This window comes from Grus americana, chromosome 2 (genome assembly GCF_028858705.1).
Source record: "Grus americana isolate bGruAme1 chromosome 2, bGruAme1.mat, whole genome shotgun sequence".
In the NCBI taxonomy this organism is placed as follows: domain Eukaryota; kingdom Metazoa; phylum Chordata; class Aves; order Gruiformes; family Gruidae; genus Grus; species Grus americana.
In genome coordinates, this window is record NC_072853.1 from 136,199,461 (window position 1) to 136,218,229 (window position 18,769).

The 18,769-nt window shown below is 34.5% G+C and overlaps 1 protein-coding gene across 8 annotated transcripts in view; it reads left to right on the forward strand.

Annotated features, from left to right (window-relative positions):
- SNX13 (sorting nexin 13) overlaps nucleotides 1-18,769 on the forward strand; it is a 70,096-nt gene that overhangs the window by 27,727 nt on the left and 23,600 nt on the right. For all 8 annotated transcript variants that reach the window (XM_054815694.1, XM_054815696.1, XM_054815697.1 and 5 more), the window contains 13 exons: nucleotides 4,712-4,801; nucleotides 5,213-5,334; nucleotides 7,725-7,846; nucleotides 8,004-8,105; nucleotides 8,805-8,893; nucleotides 9,283-9,366; nucleotides 11,880-12,018; nucleotides 12,538-12,626; nucleotides 13,813-13,912; nucleotides 14,040-14,233; nucleotides 15,886-15,990; nucleotides 17,520-17,652; nucleotides 18,413-18,450. In XM_054815694.1, the coding sequence (XP_054671669.1) occupies nucleotides 4,712-4,801; nucleotides 5,213-5,334; nucleotides 7,725-7,846; nucleotides 8,004-8,105; nucleotides 8,805-8,893; nucleotides 9,283-9,366; nucleotides 11,880-12,018; nucleotides 12,538-12,626; nucleotides 13,813-13,912; nucleotides 14,040-14,233; nucleotides 15,886-15,990; nucleotides 17,520-17,652; nucleotides 18,413-18,450 (1,407 nt within the window). The remainder of the gene's footprint in view (nucleotides 1-4,711; nucleotides 4,802-5,212; nucleotides 5,335-7,724; nucleotides 7,847-8,003; nucleotides 8,106-8,804; nucleotides 8,894-9,282; nucleotides 9,367-11,879; nucleotides 12,019-12,537; nucleotides 12,627-13,812; nucleotides 13,913-14,039; nucleotides 14,234-15,885; nucleotides 15,991-17,519; nucleotides 17,653-18,412; nucleotides 18,451-18,769) is intronic.

Below are 18,769 nucleotides of genomic sequence, written 5' to 3' on the forward strand. Positions count from 1 at the left end.
GTAGTCTCTCTAGTTAGGATTCTTTTGATTGATGGTTGTCAGAAAGTTGCTTTCTTACCTAGGAAGAGTTAAATAAATAAACCTAAATAAAGTCTACATTTACAGCACTTCAGGGATGTAGAAGTTGTTATCTTTGACTCTTTTTAAGACCAAGGGAAAATTCTGGAAATGCATAGGTAGATGTGGAGCAGCAGTGGGATCTGCTTTTCAACTCTTCTCTTTTTTTCTGAATTGTTAACAGACGCATTATTTTGGTTGATGGACCTAAATTCAGGGTTCCTGCTTGGATAAATCTGCATCTCTTTAGTACAGAATATGTTCTAAATAACCAAGAGAGAGAATTTCTAGGAATACTGGTTTATGAACCAATATATCTTGGCAGGTCAGAAATTTAGATCTATTTTGGTCTTATCTATTTACACTCATCAGAATAGAGAAAACACTTTAACCCAAAGACAGCTAGTTGTGTTATATATCATCTCACAACTGTTTTGACTGAAACGTCCTGCCCTTTTTTAGCTGTCGGGTCACAATGCTTAATGTTGTCTGTGAAAGAGGGAGGGGTGCGTGTGTGTGTGTGTTCAACTTTCGGTAGCCCATAGAAAGAAATGCGTTTTGTGATTCAGCAGTATGTTTTCTAATCACAAAACTTTTTTGTGACTGGTTCATAGCTCAGTTGGTAAGTGGCCTTTTCGCTTAAGTTGTTGAAGCTGTTGAGATAAATCTGGAACTTGGTATATCCTAAACTGTAATGTCGCCAGTCCAAATGAGAAATATAAAGTTTAAGGCTGAAAAGAGACAAGTCAACAATCAACAAATTATTCTATTCCATTAACAAAACCTCATTTTAGGGGACTAGGGTTCTTGGTGCTATATGGACTTCAGTGCTTATATTATGGATTGTGGAGTGTTGCTTATGTCTTGTGTTTTGAGAGCAGATTTACAAGAAATTTTTCTGTCTTTTAAATTTGTTCTACATTCCTGGAACTTTTTTAGTTTAATGTTACTTCTTTGAACTCTGTACATATGTATGTTTTGCTTGCTTTAGAAAAAATTAAGTGTTGCAGGGTGTTTTTTCCATAATTCTGGTGAATTTATTAGTTTGACTTCTGATTTGAGTGTGAATTATTGACACATCACTTTTCTCAAATGACCTGTCTTGACTAATCTCTGCATTTAAGTTTTGTAGCACAAAGGTATTTATTTTTAACTGGCTTAACAAATGCTGTTTAAAGTTGTTTTCCAGCTAAAATCTGTTTGTTTTCTACAATAGTATTTTGTATTTCTTTTTTGCCACTGTGTTAAAATAGCATTAGCTAGTTTAGCTGAGCTTTTCAGTAGCAGTGCAAGAAGAGATGAGTCTTAACCAAAACCAAATGTGTGGTTTGCTTGGGGTTCCTATTTTCCATTTCTGTGTTAAATTTCTGCTGACTTATCTTTATTGGAAAGTAATATTTTTAACTTGAAATTGTTAATGTTTAAAAAAATGTTTAAAACCATTGTGGCCCTAAGTGGTCTTGAACAATGAATGTTCTTTCAAGTGGCTAGTGTATAGGTTATGCTTTTTCCATGAACCAAGTACAAACTGAATTCACTTCAATGTTAAATTTCATGATACTGTATTTTAAGAAGTAATCTGATGATACAGGTTCTTTATAAGACGCTATTCCCAAAGGCAGGCAGAGTTTTATTGATTGTTTTGAGGGTTTTTGTTAGGTTTTGTTAGGTTGGTTTTTTAGGCTAAAATGAATGTTCAAATGCTTGATTTTAATGAAATTGGTTATAATTCAGAGCACCAAAATTGTAGATGGAAATAATGTGTAGAATGTACCAGACTCTTAAGTTACAGCTCAGAATTTGGTGCAGATAGATTTCCTTGGTTGCTGCTTATTACACTTACTAGCAAATATATATATTGAATGTCTCACATTAAGGAGGAATAGTTATGTAAGTTTGATGGAAGATTATTTACCTCTCTGCTTTTTTTTTTTCTGCATACATGCAGGGAGGTTTAAAAATTAGGATTAGACTTAGTTTTCTTTTTGCAAGTCTGTTTTATATAACTTCGGTGTGAGGAATATACTCGATGATGCCATAGTGTTCTGGTTCTGTAAGATACACAGTTGTCTGCAGATTTGTATAAAATAACGTTGAATGAAAGGCAAGTTTAAAGCCTTCTGAACTCTTAACTGGAATGCCATTTTCAATAAAAATTTTAGATTCAGTCCAACTTTAGGAGAAGTGTGGACTGTCCAGTTGTCATAATTGAGGTCTCTTATGCTTCATCCAAAAGGCAAGGAGTTTCTGTAGGCTGGGTACAATATTGCCAAATTACTGTAAGATAAGTTGTTTCACTACTATAAGTGCTAGTTGCATATTTGGTGCCTGACTAGTCTCTGAATCTCTTTATTTTGAGTCAGTTGATTATATGCTATATGACGTGTTCTGGATTTGATGCAAATGTGTAAATCCCTGTGTCTTATCCACTCATGAAGACCTGTGACTGCAAGTATGCGATTTGGGAAATGGTGGCACAGTCCAAGTGAGGCATTTTTCATATTTAACGGTTACGTAGCATAGTTTCAAAAAAGGACTTTAAAAATATCTATTAGCAGTGAAGCAAAATTCTGAAGACTACTCAGTCACTGCAGTTACATGCATGGTTTCTTTACTCTGTGCCACATCTCACTTTGGAGTGCATGTCCCACATTACTCAGAAGCACTTCCTACCTTCTTAAAATGAAGTAAATAGGTGTCAAATTTAACAATAATAAGTGATATTCACTTTTTCTAACTAAAGATTTAATACTGGTAGTAGAATATGTCAGACTAATATTTTGTATGTAGTGATAATCAAATAGGACAGTTTTCTTCATGTGAGTTGGGGCCTTCCTTTAAGTCTGTCTTCTAAATCAGTGTCTGGAAGGCCAGGCTTAAAACTAGCAATGTTTTCCAAGTGAGAACTACGGTCAGCTGTTGTAGTTCCAATGAAATAAAAGCAGATATTCTAAATTTCAGATGTCTTCAGACATATCAAAGGCATATGAAATTATACTCCATGTACATAAACATTTCACTGGAGAAAAAAGAATATGATAGAATGGTCTAACCTCGTAGTTGGCTCTCCATTGAGCAGGAGGTTGGACAAGATGAATTCCTGAAGTCCAGACCTAAACCTGAAATCTTATGACCCTATGAACATTCAGATTTTTACCAAGTAACCTTGCATATTCTCTGTGTATATGTCCCTCTCTTTTCTGGCTGCTGTTTTTTTTGGCTGCTCTTTTTTCTGCTGTGTTTTCCAAATGTGGTTTTACGCACACAGTCCTCAAACTTCAAAACTCTTCTGACAATTTTATTTGGCAATTTGAACTATGCTCTAGTTAGTAAAAGTATTTATTCATTCCATTCTGTATTTTTTTATACTTTCTGCACTGTAAAGACAAAAATATTGTGCAAATTCATTAGTGTATATAGCTGGAGTATTGTTTGAATATGAGTCAACTTTATTCATATTAAAGTAGCATTGAACTGTTCCCTTTTCTTGAAAGTTAAAAATTATACAGAATTTTGCAAGCAAATACTTTTGTGTTGTGATACAGAGTTGATTAAATAGGAGGAGGAATGTTTTCTGGCCTCATGTATTTCGCTGCCATTCACTGTTAACTGGTTTGAATGAGAGATGCTTAGGGAGAGTTGCATAGAATAGAAACACTGGACATATGGTTTATAATTTTTTTCATTTACATATTTTGGCAGTTCTTCTATGTTTCCAATACAGTCATAACTTTCTCTCTAGATCAAAAATAAAATAACTTGATTTTTTTTTAACAGTATTGTAGGTCGTTAGGTTGTTATTTCTGTGAAAATAAAGGGGTTTATTACAGATTTCACCTTAAGTTTGTAGAAAGACACTGTATTAGCCCACTCGAAGAAGCACTGATAAAGGGTGTTATTTTTCAGTAAGTCACTTGCCAAAAACCAGCTCTGATGAAGTCATTCTTGGAGTTAACTGTTCTGAGTTGCAAGTCCTTCTATAAAATAATTTTTTACCCCCTTATCAATTATCTTTAAAGACTTGTCTCTCCAGTAGTGATGATACAGAAGAGTAATTTCCCTTCTGGCATATAGAATAAATTGAATGAATAAAGAAACTGAGAGTAAAAAAACCCAACCAACTGAACAATTACATGCCTGAGGTTGCACAGAAAGTTCATAATCAAGTATGGAACTCGGGACTTACCCACAAACTAAGTTGTGCTGCTTTCGTGTCCATCCGTAGCCCCCCTTTGTAACTATGAGTTTTATTTGTTTCTGATCTAGAATTTTAGCAAACTTGCTCCTTTACAGTAAGCAAGAAGTAGGTTTTCAGGTTAGTTCCTCACCATTATTTACTCTAAAGTAAAAAATACAGATATAATTATTGCCCAGGGAGGTGGTAGATGCTCCATCCCTGGAAACATTCAAGGTTAGGTGGGACAGGGCTCTGAGCAACCTGATGTAGTTGAAGATGTCCCTGCCCATTGCAGGGGCTTGGACTAGATGACCTTTAATGGTCCTTTCCAACCAAAACCATTCTATGATTATATCTTATCTACTCTACAACAGGGAAAAGTTGTTACTGGGAGTATACATGTATCGTAAACAGTAGAGCTGATTTTTAATTATAGCAAAAACCTGCAAATTTACATTTCCTAATCTCTTTTTCAAGTGCACAGAAGAAATGAAACGTGAAGCCAGACCTATTAAGATTGACAGAAGACTGACAGGTGCAAATATAATTGATGAGCCTTTGCAACAGGTAAGTTCTAACCAGGTCTATTGAACCTATTTTTATTTTTGCAAGTATTGAGTATGTAATATCTAAGTAGTTGAGAGACAACTAGAAGTTTAGAATTTCATCATATTTGAGAGTGGTAAGTGAAAAACATTGAGGATGGGCCAGGATATTTGGCAATATTTCAGTCTATTTTCTCTACGTTATAGTTAGCATAGTGGTGATAAATGCATGTAAACTATTATGAAAAACAGGTTTCAGTATTTGAGTTGTAGTGTTTCACTCAAAATTTTGTAATGATAGGGGAGTATGGTTCACTATGCTAACTTTTTAAGATTACCGATGTTGCATTATCAGGCACAAAAAGCTATTTTGTATTTTGTTGTCTTTTGTTCATCAGTTCATCTTTATTTGTTTTTCCCTTTCCAATTTCAGGTAATCCAGTTTTCCCTGAGAGACTATGTGCAGTATTGGTATTACACACTAAGCGATGATGAATCGTTTCTTCTGGAAATCAGGCAGGCTCTTCAGTATGCACTTGTTCAGTTTTCTGCCAGGTAAGATTATTTGTATTTACATCAATACACTGTCTAAGCAAGTGGGCAAATACCTCTGTGGGTTGTAGGCTAGTAGATAAAGTTTATCTATTGGCATAGTTCAGTGCATTTTGCAGAAAGAACATGTAAAATTTTAAAATCATAATCTATGAACTACAGTCTCTTGCTGATCCCTCAAGGAATGAATGGAGATGATGTTTATAGTCATGGCCTTTTCAAAATTTAGATTAGTGTCTAAAATTACCAAATAACTTTTTTTTTTCTGCAACTTAAGCATTGAGTTGCATGAATCATCGCCTTTCTGTATGCACATCTGTATCATATAAACAGCAGGCCTGTTCCCAAAGTCAGTCAATCTGAAAGCCGTTAATTCAAGTATCTGTGTCAGCTCAGATAACTTTTCTACAAGTGGTGTTGCTCTTCAGTATGTAAGAACAATGAGTATTTTTAAAGGAATGGTAATCTGAGGAACAAAATGATATGTCACATAAGTCTTTCTTTTTTTAAAAATAGTGTTGGTTCAGAACAAATAGATAGTTTGTTAGTTGTCCTATATTTTTTCTTCTGCTTAATTAAGTAGCAGGAAGTGAGGGAACTTGTCTGGGAAATTATTTATTTTTAGTATGGCTGATTTCTCAACCTGGGTATGGCATGACTTTGTATCCATCTACTTTAAGTAATGATTTTGGGTATTCATCCCACTGTGCTGATTGTTACCTGTTTTCTCTTCAGAAGAGGTTGTGGGTCACCTAAATATGATAAACCTCTTAGAAGTTTTTAGGTGTTGTTACCCCCTCCCTCTGTTAACTTGAAAATGTAGGTCAGTGTGCTTTTTTGGCAAGAAAGGCCAAAGATGGAGAGCTAATGGGGTTTAATGCTAAGAAAAATTCACTATAATAAAATCTTATTTATTGTGAAATAATGGAAATCTTAGGAAACAGTGTTGGAAATAGTGAAAACTAGGCTAAATAAACTGTGTATTACAGCAAGCAGTCCTGTGCTTACATGAAATGGACCTGACTACCCAGCTTCAGTGTTTTTGTCTATTTGTTGAAGTTACTTCATTGAACAGTATCAAGTGCTGGGTTTGTGTCAAAGCAGGTCAAGTTATAGCAAATTTAATTTTTTTCCTAGAGTACTATAGCTCTTCAAAAATAGCTACGACTCCTGTGCAGTTCTTCTATACAAATCAAGTTGGTTTCACAGGGCTGCACCAGTTGTTGTTATTAAGAGAAAATGATCTAGTGTATTTATAATGACTGTAGTTGGATATAGATGTAGCAGTCTTAGGTTGGTACCATCATCTCTAATTTCATATACCCTGTGAGTTTCTAGAGTGAGTGAGTACAGTGGGATTTTTTTTTTTTTTTTCTTCCTCAAGAGTTGCACGTTTGGGAGACTGATGTAAGGCTGCCATCTAGTGTTGTTGTGTGATTTGTTCATTGAGTGGATGGTGGATCTGGATTATTGATGGTTTTGATTGACTGCCCTTTGGGACAGCTCTGCTTCTTATTTCCATGTTTAGATTTTCCAGTAGGCTTCCCTCTCTTCCAGAGTTCTTTATCCCTGTCTTTCTCTTTGAGGGAAGGAAGAGCAGGTGAGGGAGCGAATCCTTCTACAACACTTCTTTTTTTGTGTTTTTTTTAATAAAAAATTAGTTATCTGAGAGAATTCAGGTAGTGGAATACTTAGTGCAGAGTAAAACCGATCACTAACATCTAGCTTCATTACACCTATAATGCACAAGTTCCTCTTCAGTTTGGCTAGTAAGGCATGGACATCATAAGAATGTCTGCATCTTTTTCATACCCCTAGGGAAATAGTTTTATGCAAATCTAATAGTGACTATTTTCTGACGCTAACCTGTGTGCGTTGTTGGAGATTCGCAATAATTACCTCTCTTATAAGTGGTTGAATTAATCATTGATAATATTAGGTCACCCGTAGCTTCAAATGAAATGTGTGTTTTCTCACTCATGCATATACTGTATATTCAGGAAAAAAATGGTTTTGTTTAGGTGCCTTCCAAAATGATAGAAAGTATGGCTGAAAAAAGACCTGAGGAGTATTTTAGCTTTAGGCTGTAGACTGTTGCTATCAGGATTTTTCACAGATCTTTGGTAATGTCATGAATCAGAACACTATTCCAGATACTGATGTTGACCTTAAAGTAATTGAAGCATGAATATTAATGTGGTGCAAGAGTGGTATTTTACAGTATTTGATTTCTTTTCAGTGTTTGGGAATTAGGAGACTGATTTATTTCTTTGCTTTTCCATGTTTACTATCAGTGCGGTTCTTGGCAGGGAGGAAGGAGAAGTAGAAATGTATTATTATTCTTTGTGTTCAGGATAAAATAATTCATTTGCATGGATGTTCTTTTCTGCTAGGTCAAAGGAAACAGACTGGCAGCCTTATTTCACTACACGACTTGTTGATGACTTTGGCACTCATCTTCGAGTTTTCAGAAAAGCTCAGCAAAGAATAGCAGAGAAAGGTGATCAGATGAAAGGTAATGCAATGATTTAAATATTTTTGTACTTCATTCTGAGCAGGCAGGTATCTTACATGTGTGAAATATAGTTAGCTTTATTTTATAATTCAAAGTTTACTCTCAAGTTTCTAATCTTTACAAAAAAGTTTGTTTCTTTTTAATTTCTTTTGTATAGACCAAGCTGAGGAACTTGTAGATACATTCTTTGAGGTTGAAGTTGAAATGGAAAAAGAAGTCTGTCGTGATCTAGTCTGCACTTCTCCCAAAGATGAAGAAGGTCTCTCAATATTATCTTCTGAAGTTATTTTAGTATAGCAGACTAAATTAAAATACTAACAGTTGTGTTCACAATATGAAATGTACTGAAATCTTAGCATGTGACTTTCAAAGCATGATTATTTACCAGACATGTATATTTCCTCTAATTTTTACATATTAATGCTATAATTATAGTGTAGAATATACATATGTAGCTGTTCCTCTTTTCATTGGAAGAATTTTAGGATAGAAATATGTTTTCTGGGAAGCAGGGGATGGCTTTGCAGATTCTTACTGATTTTTGTTAGAACTGCCTTCCTCATGGCTACTTTGTAGTCTTCATTAAAAAAAAAATCAGTTTATCTTTTTGGGCAAAATATGAAGGAGGGGAAAAAAACTATATATGTTAAATAAGGAAAATACATTGGAGTTAGGTGTTTTGGTTTTTTTTTTTGTTCTTGGAATTTGGCTTTCTTTTGTCTTGGTTTTGACCAAGATGTGTCTCAGGTAAACGTAGATGTGTGTCAGGTTTACATCAGTGCTGCTTATATTCAAGTCTGAAAGGTGTTACTGTGATGCTTGGACTATAAGAATATATATGACTGTATATTTGAATTAAATTTTAAGGATTTATCTGTTGTTTTCTATGATACAAAGTAAGATATGAAATAACATAATACAAAAATTGTGCTGAGGGTTTTTGGTTCTCCCTCCCTAGGATTCCTAAGGGATCTGTGTGAGGTTTTACTGTATATATTGCTACCTCCTGGAGACTTCCAGAACAAGATCATGCGATACTTTGTCAGGGTAAGTATGGACTCTAAAAGCTATCCCAATTCTTTGGTTTAATGCCATAAAAAAACTTAGATCTGAACTGCTGCTCTTATTTTGTAAAATTGATCTAATTTAGTATTATATTATTTTAAATGCAATACAATCCTAAGTATTTTAATAGCAGAGAACAATTTGTGTGAAATGTTTCTGAAGTTTCTTTTACCTCTAGCAACATAAGAAAAGCATGATAAAATGGATGTTGTTTTTCTTGAGATAATAACATATTCTAATGTTAATTGGCAGGGAATGTGCTAGTGCCTGTTGAATATTTTCTGTAATTACACAGTGATTTTTAAATTGTTGCAGTTATATTAGCTTTATGAATAAATGTATGAAAAGATTTATTGCATTTTGTTTTTCAGGAAATCCTCTCCCGAGGAATTCTTCTTCCACTAATAAACCAGCTCAGTGATCCTGATTATATTAATCAGTATGTCATATGGATGGTAAGATATGTAATGCTTAAAATGAATGATACTTCCAGAATACATTCATATAAAGCTTTATTTATGTTTCCTATAATCATGGCAGATAGATATCTGGTAGAAAAGTTACCAATGGATATATTGGCAGAAATAGTGAACTTCTGGCTGCTGTATTAAATTTTTTATATATATATATATATATATATACACACACACACAAATATATATATATACACACACACATACATATATTCACACTTTATCTGCATTATCTGTACTCTGTGTTACAGTGGTTTGGAAAAAGTTGCCTGACTGAGGACAGATGTATGACAAAGTGTAAAATTGAGTCCTCTGGCTATTTTACTTGGCTGTTCAGGAAGTATAGCAGTAACCTTGAAAGTTTTTTTTTTTCCTTGACTCTTTTTATGATGTATCCTTTAAAGCTTAAGAGGCCTTCAGAGTGACAAGTAGTAAGATGGGTTATTTTTGCTTCTGCTAAGGAATCTCAGGGTGATTGTTTTAGGGATATTTGTGGTAACCCTTCATAATTTAACTGAATGGGAAGAAACAAAGTCTTTAGTTGGATATATCTCTAATGCACCTGCCAAAAAAAACCCCCAAACTTTTAAAAGTAGTGTGTATATATAGTAAAATTAACATAAATAGAATATTCACGCTTTTTTGATGCTACTGTTTTTTTATGAAGCAACTTAAAACTTACTCTTCTAGTTTATTATTATCCCTTGTAGGTCATGAATCAAGTTTGGTTTTGGTTTTTTTCCCCCAAGTTCTCTCTACTTTTATTCATGTATTTTAGTCTTAGAGTACTAAGCATTCAAGTACTATGCTGAAAACATCATTGGATTTCAGACTAAAAGTTCTTATTAACTCTATCCCAGCCAAAACCAGGACAGGAATGAATTCAAGTGTACGCGTACAATGTTTCCTTCACTCCAGCCACCTCAATTTCATGTAAAAGTTTGCACACTGCTTTTCTACAGGAACCTATCTTTAATAAGAAAAAATACTGTTGCTCATATGGACCAAGTTTTTCAATTTTTGTTTCCCCTTTCCTCCTACACGTGTTCTTTATTTGTAACTTGGCCTCATTCTTTATTTACTGAGCACTGCCCCCGGCTGCATCCAAAGATAGAATTCTGAGGTTTTTATAAAGCTTTCAGTTACGATGGTGACGTCCTAAATATTAATTTTCATAATTGCTTTCTGAGATGAGGAGGTAAATGTGCTGGGGGAAAGATAAGGAAGAATAAATGCTTTCAAAACTTGAATACAAATCTTGTGAAATGAAGATTGTTGCAGAAATTAAGGTCAGACGTAGAGATGACTGAAATAAATTCTGGCTCCTTTTGGAACCTTTGATGTAAAATCAGATTTGAATGAAAAAAACCTCAATTTCTGAAAATGAGAAGCTTAATTCCATGTTTCTAGGCACACCACAGTTAATACTAATTCTCTTGCAATAAAATATAAAGTTTCAATATAAAATTAGAAGCCAAATGCTTGTCTCTTCACTGTGAAATTCACATTTTTACAAAATGTTTGAAGTTCAAGTATTGCTTGTATTATTACTTTTAAAAGCAGATTTCTAGGAAGATTTTCCATTGACTTTGGTCAACAGTATCCAGTCTTCATTCTCTCTGCTCCGTGCAACTCATGTCACTGCACTTTTGCAGTTCTGACAAAGTATTACATTTCCATATCAAAGTGAGCGTTTATGAAAGATATGGGTGAAGTGAGGTCTTTTGCTTCAGATGGTGAAGACAGTATTAGAACTCATCCCTCTGCACCCGTGTGCACACGGTGTAAACTGCCAGCCTTCCCCTCATCTCCATGCTGCATTCATGGCACAGTTTCCAGTGATGTCAGCAGCACACCAGGCTTCCTTCACTACCACAAATTTCTTTGAGTCCCCAGAGCAGATTCCCCCTGTGCCAGTGCTGGGAAAATGGTATGTATTGAAATAGATTAATAGTATTTACTGGCATATCTGAAGTAGGATTTCAGAGAGGATATTAATACAGTCACTTCCTTCTCTTCCTCCCCCAGTAGGTTATGGTTACATTGTAGAATGTTTTAATTCTTTTTGTAATTCTGTATCTTAAGAAGCCATTACATGGGGAGCCTGTACACTTGGAAGGGACCTTGGCAAAGCTGAAACCTCTTCAGTGGTCTCACCAGTTTCTGCCTACTTTAGCTAAGGAGATGAGTAATAGCAAAAGAAGGTTGATTGGGTTTTGGACAAGATCTTCATTGAGGCGGTTGACGCATTTTCCATGTGCCCTGGTACTTCTTGAAAACAGAAAACGATGGTGTGAAATAGGTGTTGACTGGGTGCATGCTTCTTCTTTCTTGGTCCGTGTAAAATTTTAGTGTCAAGAGGAAGGTTTACAAGCATCAAAGTGTTTTCAAAATGTCATTTTGTAGTTCTGTATCAAAAAAAAATCAATTTCATGAAAAAAGTCATATGCTTTTACTCATTTTGCATTGTTCACACTGTAAAACTTCTGTTTCAGATTCGTGATTCCAACTGTAACTATGAGGCCTTTATGAATATTATTAAATTAAGTGATAATATAGGAGAGTTGGAAGCAGTGAAAGATAAAGCAAGTGAAGAACTGCAGTATCTTCGATCTCTAGATACAGCAGGAGATGGTTAGTGCTGTATTGTTTTCCAAATATGAAATGCATTTTCCAGCATGATCTCTGAAGAATATTGGAAAATTTTAGAAAATAAAAACTCTGATGCAGTACAGTATGAAATATATTTTGTTATTTAAAAATAAATAAATATGTGAAGTGTTAAAACTTGAATCTTTGTGTGTGTGTGTGTGTGTGTGTGGTTTGTTGGGTTTTTTTAAATATAGACTAATTGGTTAGGTATGTACACTTCCACTGAATTGAAACTTGCCTGACTGGTCTGAATTTCACTAATACTTCACGTATTAATGGATAGTCAGTTAACAGTTAAGCTGAAAAAGGAAAGAGAAAAGTATTTCTTCCTATTCACTTCTATCAGTAAGGTATTTAAACTGAAAAAAAACCCGTTCTCTTCAAAGCTGATGTGTTTTGTAAGTCATATGTCACTTCTTGTATGATATTCTTAGAGCATTTCAGAAGAAGAGTTTATTTACTCATCTGCATTGCTTAATCCTCTTTGTTTTTTGCTTTCAGATATCAACACTATAAAAAATCAAATAAACAGTTTATTATATGTTATTAAAGTATGTGATTCAAGAATTCAGAGGTTGCAGTCAGGAAAAGTAAGTGTTTAGAAATTTTTTTTGTTCTGAAAGTGGAACTACGAATGACTTACTATTTCAGTCTAGTTATTTAATTCTTGCATTTTGAAACACGACGTGAAGTATGCAGTTATAGGAATACATTATACAACTGAAGTTAGTCTTGTATTTGCAGTTTAAGTACAGAAAGAATTTCTAAAGATTCACATGTTTACTGTTTCTTGGATTCTGGCTTTAGCAGTTTAGATATGTCATTACATCTTAAAACTATTCTTACTTTCTCAATACAAGAGTTAAACCAAAATGTTACATAGATGCAAAGCGTCTTTGTATTTATACACCTAGATTCAGTTCTTTTTTGCTGCTGCAGTGCATACCTTGTGTGCCTTGAGCTTAGTCTTTGGCAAAGATCACTTCGGTACCACTTGCTGATTATTTTGCAATGCCTTGTAGACTGCATGTATTGCCTTTTGTCAGACGTTTACCTCTTTAGTTACGAAAAGCCTAAGGCAAACTAGATGTTAAATTTGAGAACCTCCTGTAGTTCTGTTTGCTTGTTTTATATTTTGTTTTATATTTTGTTTTATATTTTGTTTTATATTTTGTTTTATATTTTGTTTTATATTTTGTTTTATATTTTGTGGCTGACAGAGTCAGTATGTTTGACTTTGCTTAGTTTCTTGACTCCCTTAATTGGACCTAAATGTGGCTCCAAGATAGTATAATCTTGCGCATATTGACTGTTAAAATATTTAAGTATTCTGCTACTGGATCTGGAAGCATTACTGTGATACCAAGAAATGTCATATTAACAGAAGAAAGTTGCGCAGAGATGAATTTCAGTTGTGGTGACCTGCACCCATCAAATACTGAAATTAGTTCATCTTGTTAATTCATTTTCATGTGACGGTCACTGTTGTTGAGGGATTTGGAGTTATTGACCTGTATAGTATTACATGATCGGCAGTGTTAAAAGCCAGCCTCACATGCAGCAGAAATCATTTATGTTGAAGGCAAATAGCTATGCGAACATGACCTTATGATCTAGATCTTCACTTATTAGTGATTATGAAAATAACCATTGAGAGGCTGCTTTATTATCTGTAATGTAAATTATTTTCTATTACCTCTGCTTTGTGGTAAGCAGAACTTTTAAAAGCTGATTTAAAAAATAAAGCCTATAAACACACTGAACTGTGTCTTACAGGAAATAGATACTGTGAAACTGGCAGCAAACTTTGGAAAACTTTGCACAGTCCCTCTGGACCATATTTTGGTAGACAATGTTGCACTACAATTTTTTATGGGTAAGTGTTAATTTATCTGATCTCTTATTTATAAAGAATATGCTAACTCACAGGACTGTACGCTTGAAGTCACTTCTTCTAAGATGCACAACAATAACTATAGTTTTGTGGTGGCTGTTTTCTGTAGATTACATGCAGCAGACTGGTGGCCAAGCACATCTGTTCTTCTGGATGACAGTGGAAGGATACAGGGTTACAGCACAGCAACAGCTGGAGGTACTTCAAAGCCGGCAGAAAGATGGAAAACATCAGACTAATCAAACCAAGGGTCTATTAAGAGCAGCTGCATTTGGAGTTTATGAGCAGTATTTATCAGAAAAGGTAAGAACTTATTTCTGCATTGTTTGGAATTTATTCTTTGTACAGATGCTGCTTTGATAGTTATGACTACATTAATATGAAATAGATGTGATGTAGCACAAGTGTTTACAAGTTGACATTTAAGCTATTACTTGTGTATCTTTTCTCTCCTTATATCAAGCAGTGAGAAAAATGACTTTTTCTTTCCTTTTTTTCCATCCTCTCAATTTAAAGAGGTTCATACTGGCATTGACTATCCTGTCAAATGCACTTAATGTGGTCCTCAGAAGCTGACTTTCTAGAATAACAGAGAGAAACTACAGAAAATGTGAAGACAGAACAAGAAATTCTGTCCCTTCCTTTTATCCTGCCCTCCGCTGCCATCCCTCCCCCCCCAAGAAATGTTTTCAAAAAGATGCAACCCAATAGCTGTACAAACTTGGATTAAGATTGGGTTTTCAAATGAAATACCTTCCTGTGCCTCTCTGTGTATAAAGTTGCTCGAATGTCACTGTTGGATATCTTTCAATAGGTTAATCTTCAATGCTTCCGGTAGTCTTGTAATAATGGAGTCTTCTGTGAAAGAAAAACACCAGTCAACTTGTTAACAAAGCAACTTTTTCTGAATTTGTATATGCATAAAAATCACCTTTCAACCCACTCAAAAGTTTCCCTTAACAAATTATCCCTCAAATCTCTTGTAATGCTTCTTTTTCCACATCATTTCTTTCACTTCAGTTTTTCACCTCAATAGTCTATCGACATGTTGGTCGTTAGACTGTGCAGAGCTTGCTCTGGATTTTTGAGCTGACTGAATGCTCACCAGTTTGAAGTCAGAAGCCACCTAACACCAGAGCTATTCCAAAGCCGGTAAACTCAGCTTCTTAGCTGTACTTAGTAGATCAAGTGAGCTATGTTGCGTCTGGTTCAGTGCTGGCTCCCTCTCTGTTACAGAAAATGGGGAAAGTGTGTGAACTTGGGCCCATCTAAAAGAACGCTTAATGGGCAGTGGTTTGAAATATTTCATACGAAGGGGTGACTGGGAATCTGATGGCTGATATAGTTAGTATGCTGGTAGCTGTAATAGAGTCTGCATAAAAAGCTACCATGATTACAGCTACTGTTAATCTCTTCAGAAACTAGCAGAGTTGACAGACTGTTAGTCTTTCCTCAGATGCTCCAGGACTTCATCCACTTCCTTTCTTACTAGCTTGTTCTTCATTTCTGACTCTAGATCTTTCTGTTTATAAATAAATCGGGTTTTAAGTCTGAGTAAATCTGGTTTAGATAATTGCTTCAAAATAATGTGTATAAATTGGTTTTCAGGTGATTCTTAGTATTTAATCCTGAAACTTCTGAGTTCATATTAAAACTCTGAACTTAATTTTCAGGGGAGGAGGGAGTTTGACTCCTGTTGTGTGCTCTAGGCAGTTCTAGAGCTAGAAATATCCATTACGAAGAAATGTAGTTTGCTAAGAGAATGAACTTAATTTTCAGGGGAGGAGGGAGTTTGACTCCTGTTGTGTGCTCTAGGCAGTTCTAGAGCTAGAAATATCCATTAAGAAGAAATGTAGTTTGCTTAGAGAATTTCAGAATTGTATTGAATTTTATTTGTGACAATAGAAGCTTTCTTATTTTTATGCTGCAAGAGTTGATTTAGATCTCTCTGACAGGCATCTCCAAGAGTCAATATTGATGACAACTTAGTAGCAAAACTGGCAGAAACACTGAACCATGAGGATCCAACACCTGAAATCTTTGATGACATTCAGAGAAAGGTATACTCTTTTTCATCCCGTATTTCATAAGAACTGTTAAGGCTATGGAGTATTAAATGTCACTACAACCATTGAAACAGGCGGAAGGAACTGAAATACCTGAAACCTAAAACCTGTTTTACCATTTTCCTATTCTATAAAAATGATACTCTAAATTGCCAACTTCTGCTTAGTCATACGTAGCCCATGGCTTTCAAAGCAATAGATAGAGGAAGAGTAGGTGACCTGGGTGAAATTAATTATGAAGCACAATTTAGAATTAATGGAATTATTATTTGTGGTTATGCACCAATTTAAGGAAGTGTGCCAGTGTGGTATAACTAAGTGGTACAATTTTGGTCAGGTTTTAGCTCTCTTTTTCAAAGGTGAATATAAGCATGTTACCATATTAAATTCTATATAACTTTCCAGAAGTTAATTTGACTTTTCTGTTTGTGCAAGCCTGTACAGTGTAGCACTCAGAAGCAGCAAGTACTGAAGATAAAAGTCTTTTTACTGTCTGCATACATAGACTTTATCACTCAAATCTAATATATATATATATATAGTGAATGATTAATATTCTGCCAGTAAATTATATACCCAGTCTGAGAGGTTTTTATTTTAGGTCATTAACTTAATGTTCTCATTCATGCTAAAAATTAGTAATATGAGCTGTAGAACTTAGAATCACTCTATTCTGTTGAGGCCCACAGTTAAGACTAATGAAGACACCTTGTGAAATCTGTATTGCTAAAAGTAGGTTAAAAGGGCCTTGCATGTGATTTCTGCTGAAGAGCATAAATTTCTCATGTATTACAGAAGAAATTGATTTCCTCAGACCTGCATGAATTTTTTTCCATTCTTACCAGGTGATAACACTTGTACAATATATTCTGTGGAGGAAAAAAAAAAATCGTTAAAATATTTTAGAGTTGGACATGAATATCCAAACATTATGAATTAATTCCCAATATATATAGATACATGTGTGTATATATACTGTCACTGTATAGGCTATACAGATAACTTTTTGAGGTGGTGTGATTAAATAGGATTATACTGTATTGGCTGAACTGGAAATTTTCAGGAAAGTAGTATGTGGTGTCTTTCCTCCCTTCCTTTCCCTCTCTTCACCCCTCCACCTAAGTGTTTGCAGATCTGCATTTATAGTGTATCAACAAAGGACGACTCTGAGAGATAACCTATTGGAAATGGGTAAAGACCAAATATGTTAATAGTGAATTGGAAGGGTTAAGAAGAGAGGAAGGAAACATTTACAGTTAACATGCTACTTTCCTAAACGTGTATGTCTCACTAGTTAGAAAGGTACTTTCTGAGACTGTATTATACTTCTGTCTAGTACAAACAGTTTTCATTACCTTTCAGTTAAGAGTAATCCCAAATTGAAACTTCACAAACTTGCATTAGGGTTTTAAAGGAAACCCAGAGACACGTATTAGAATGCACAGTTACGTGCTGGTCAAGTGGAATTTATGAAAGCTTGTCTGATTAAGTATTTGTAAGGTTGGCATTTTTATTTCAATAAGGTGTATGAATTGATGCTGCGAGATGAAAGATTCTACCCTTCGTTCAAACAGAACGTGTTGTATGTGCGTATGTTAGCTGAGCTGGATATGTTGAAGGATCCTAGTTTCAGAGGATCAGATGATGGTGAAGGAGGTGAGCTCTATATATCTGTAAGGGAGATTTCCTGGGACTATTCTTTTCTGCTTTAAAATGAAAATAAGAAAATTATCCGCACAGTTTTTGAGAAATAAAAAAGTTCTTGTAGTATCTTTGACTTTTATATTAATAGTTTCCTCCTTGAGCTTTTTTTGTAAATTGTTTTGGGAGTCAAATAGTGTTGTGTGTCTCTTTTTTTTTTTTTTCCTGTAGTAACTTCATTAATCTCCTGTAAATTTTTTGTCAAGTCTTGGTAACAAGTGTGTCGCTGAAATAAGTATGCAACTATTTCATTCTCATTTTTATTCAAAAATATTTGAGGTTCTTCAGCATGTTGGATTGGTTTAATACCTAACTATATTCTTCATCTAGAAATAAAATTTGAAAGTACATAGGAGATATGGCTTTTTAGAGCAATTAAAATAATTTTTCTTGTACAAGTCTAATGGGAATTGTTTAACTCTTGAGCTGACTCCTTAATGAAGCAATTTCATGTGGTGATATAAGCTTAAAAAGGAATGTACTTTGGAGTATTTATTTATATCTATGGCTGTACAAACTTACCTACGTTTTCCTTTAGGTGTCTTTATTGGAAACTTGATACTTATATGTTGGGTGTAACGTTTTGTCCAATGTGACAGTTTTCCATTATTTTCTGTAACGTTTTCTCTTTGTGTTTTTATTTCTTGAGTGTAGCCCTACGTTGGAGAAAATATTCTAACCTGTTTTTTCCTTTCCCCTTCCTCATTGCTCCCAGAATCTTTTAATGGGTCCCCTACTGGCAGCATAAATCTGGTAAGTGCTTGGATTATTTTTTTTTAAATTATTATTGTTCTCTGACACCACCACCCCACACCCCCCCCCAACAGTAGGGGAAGCATTATAAAATAGTTTAAATTATATATGTTAGAGGTTTTACTTCATTTCAGTTTAATTTCTTGAAAAGTTCTTGAATCAAATTGAAACACACAAGGTATCAATCTGTAAGATAACTGTCCCTTTTGTACTTTCCCCTGTGTTTAATGAAATTTTGCGTTGTTTCTCACAGAAACAGTAATAACCTATAATTAATTCATACAAAGCATAGTTTCTTATCTGTATTTGTTTTTTTTAA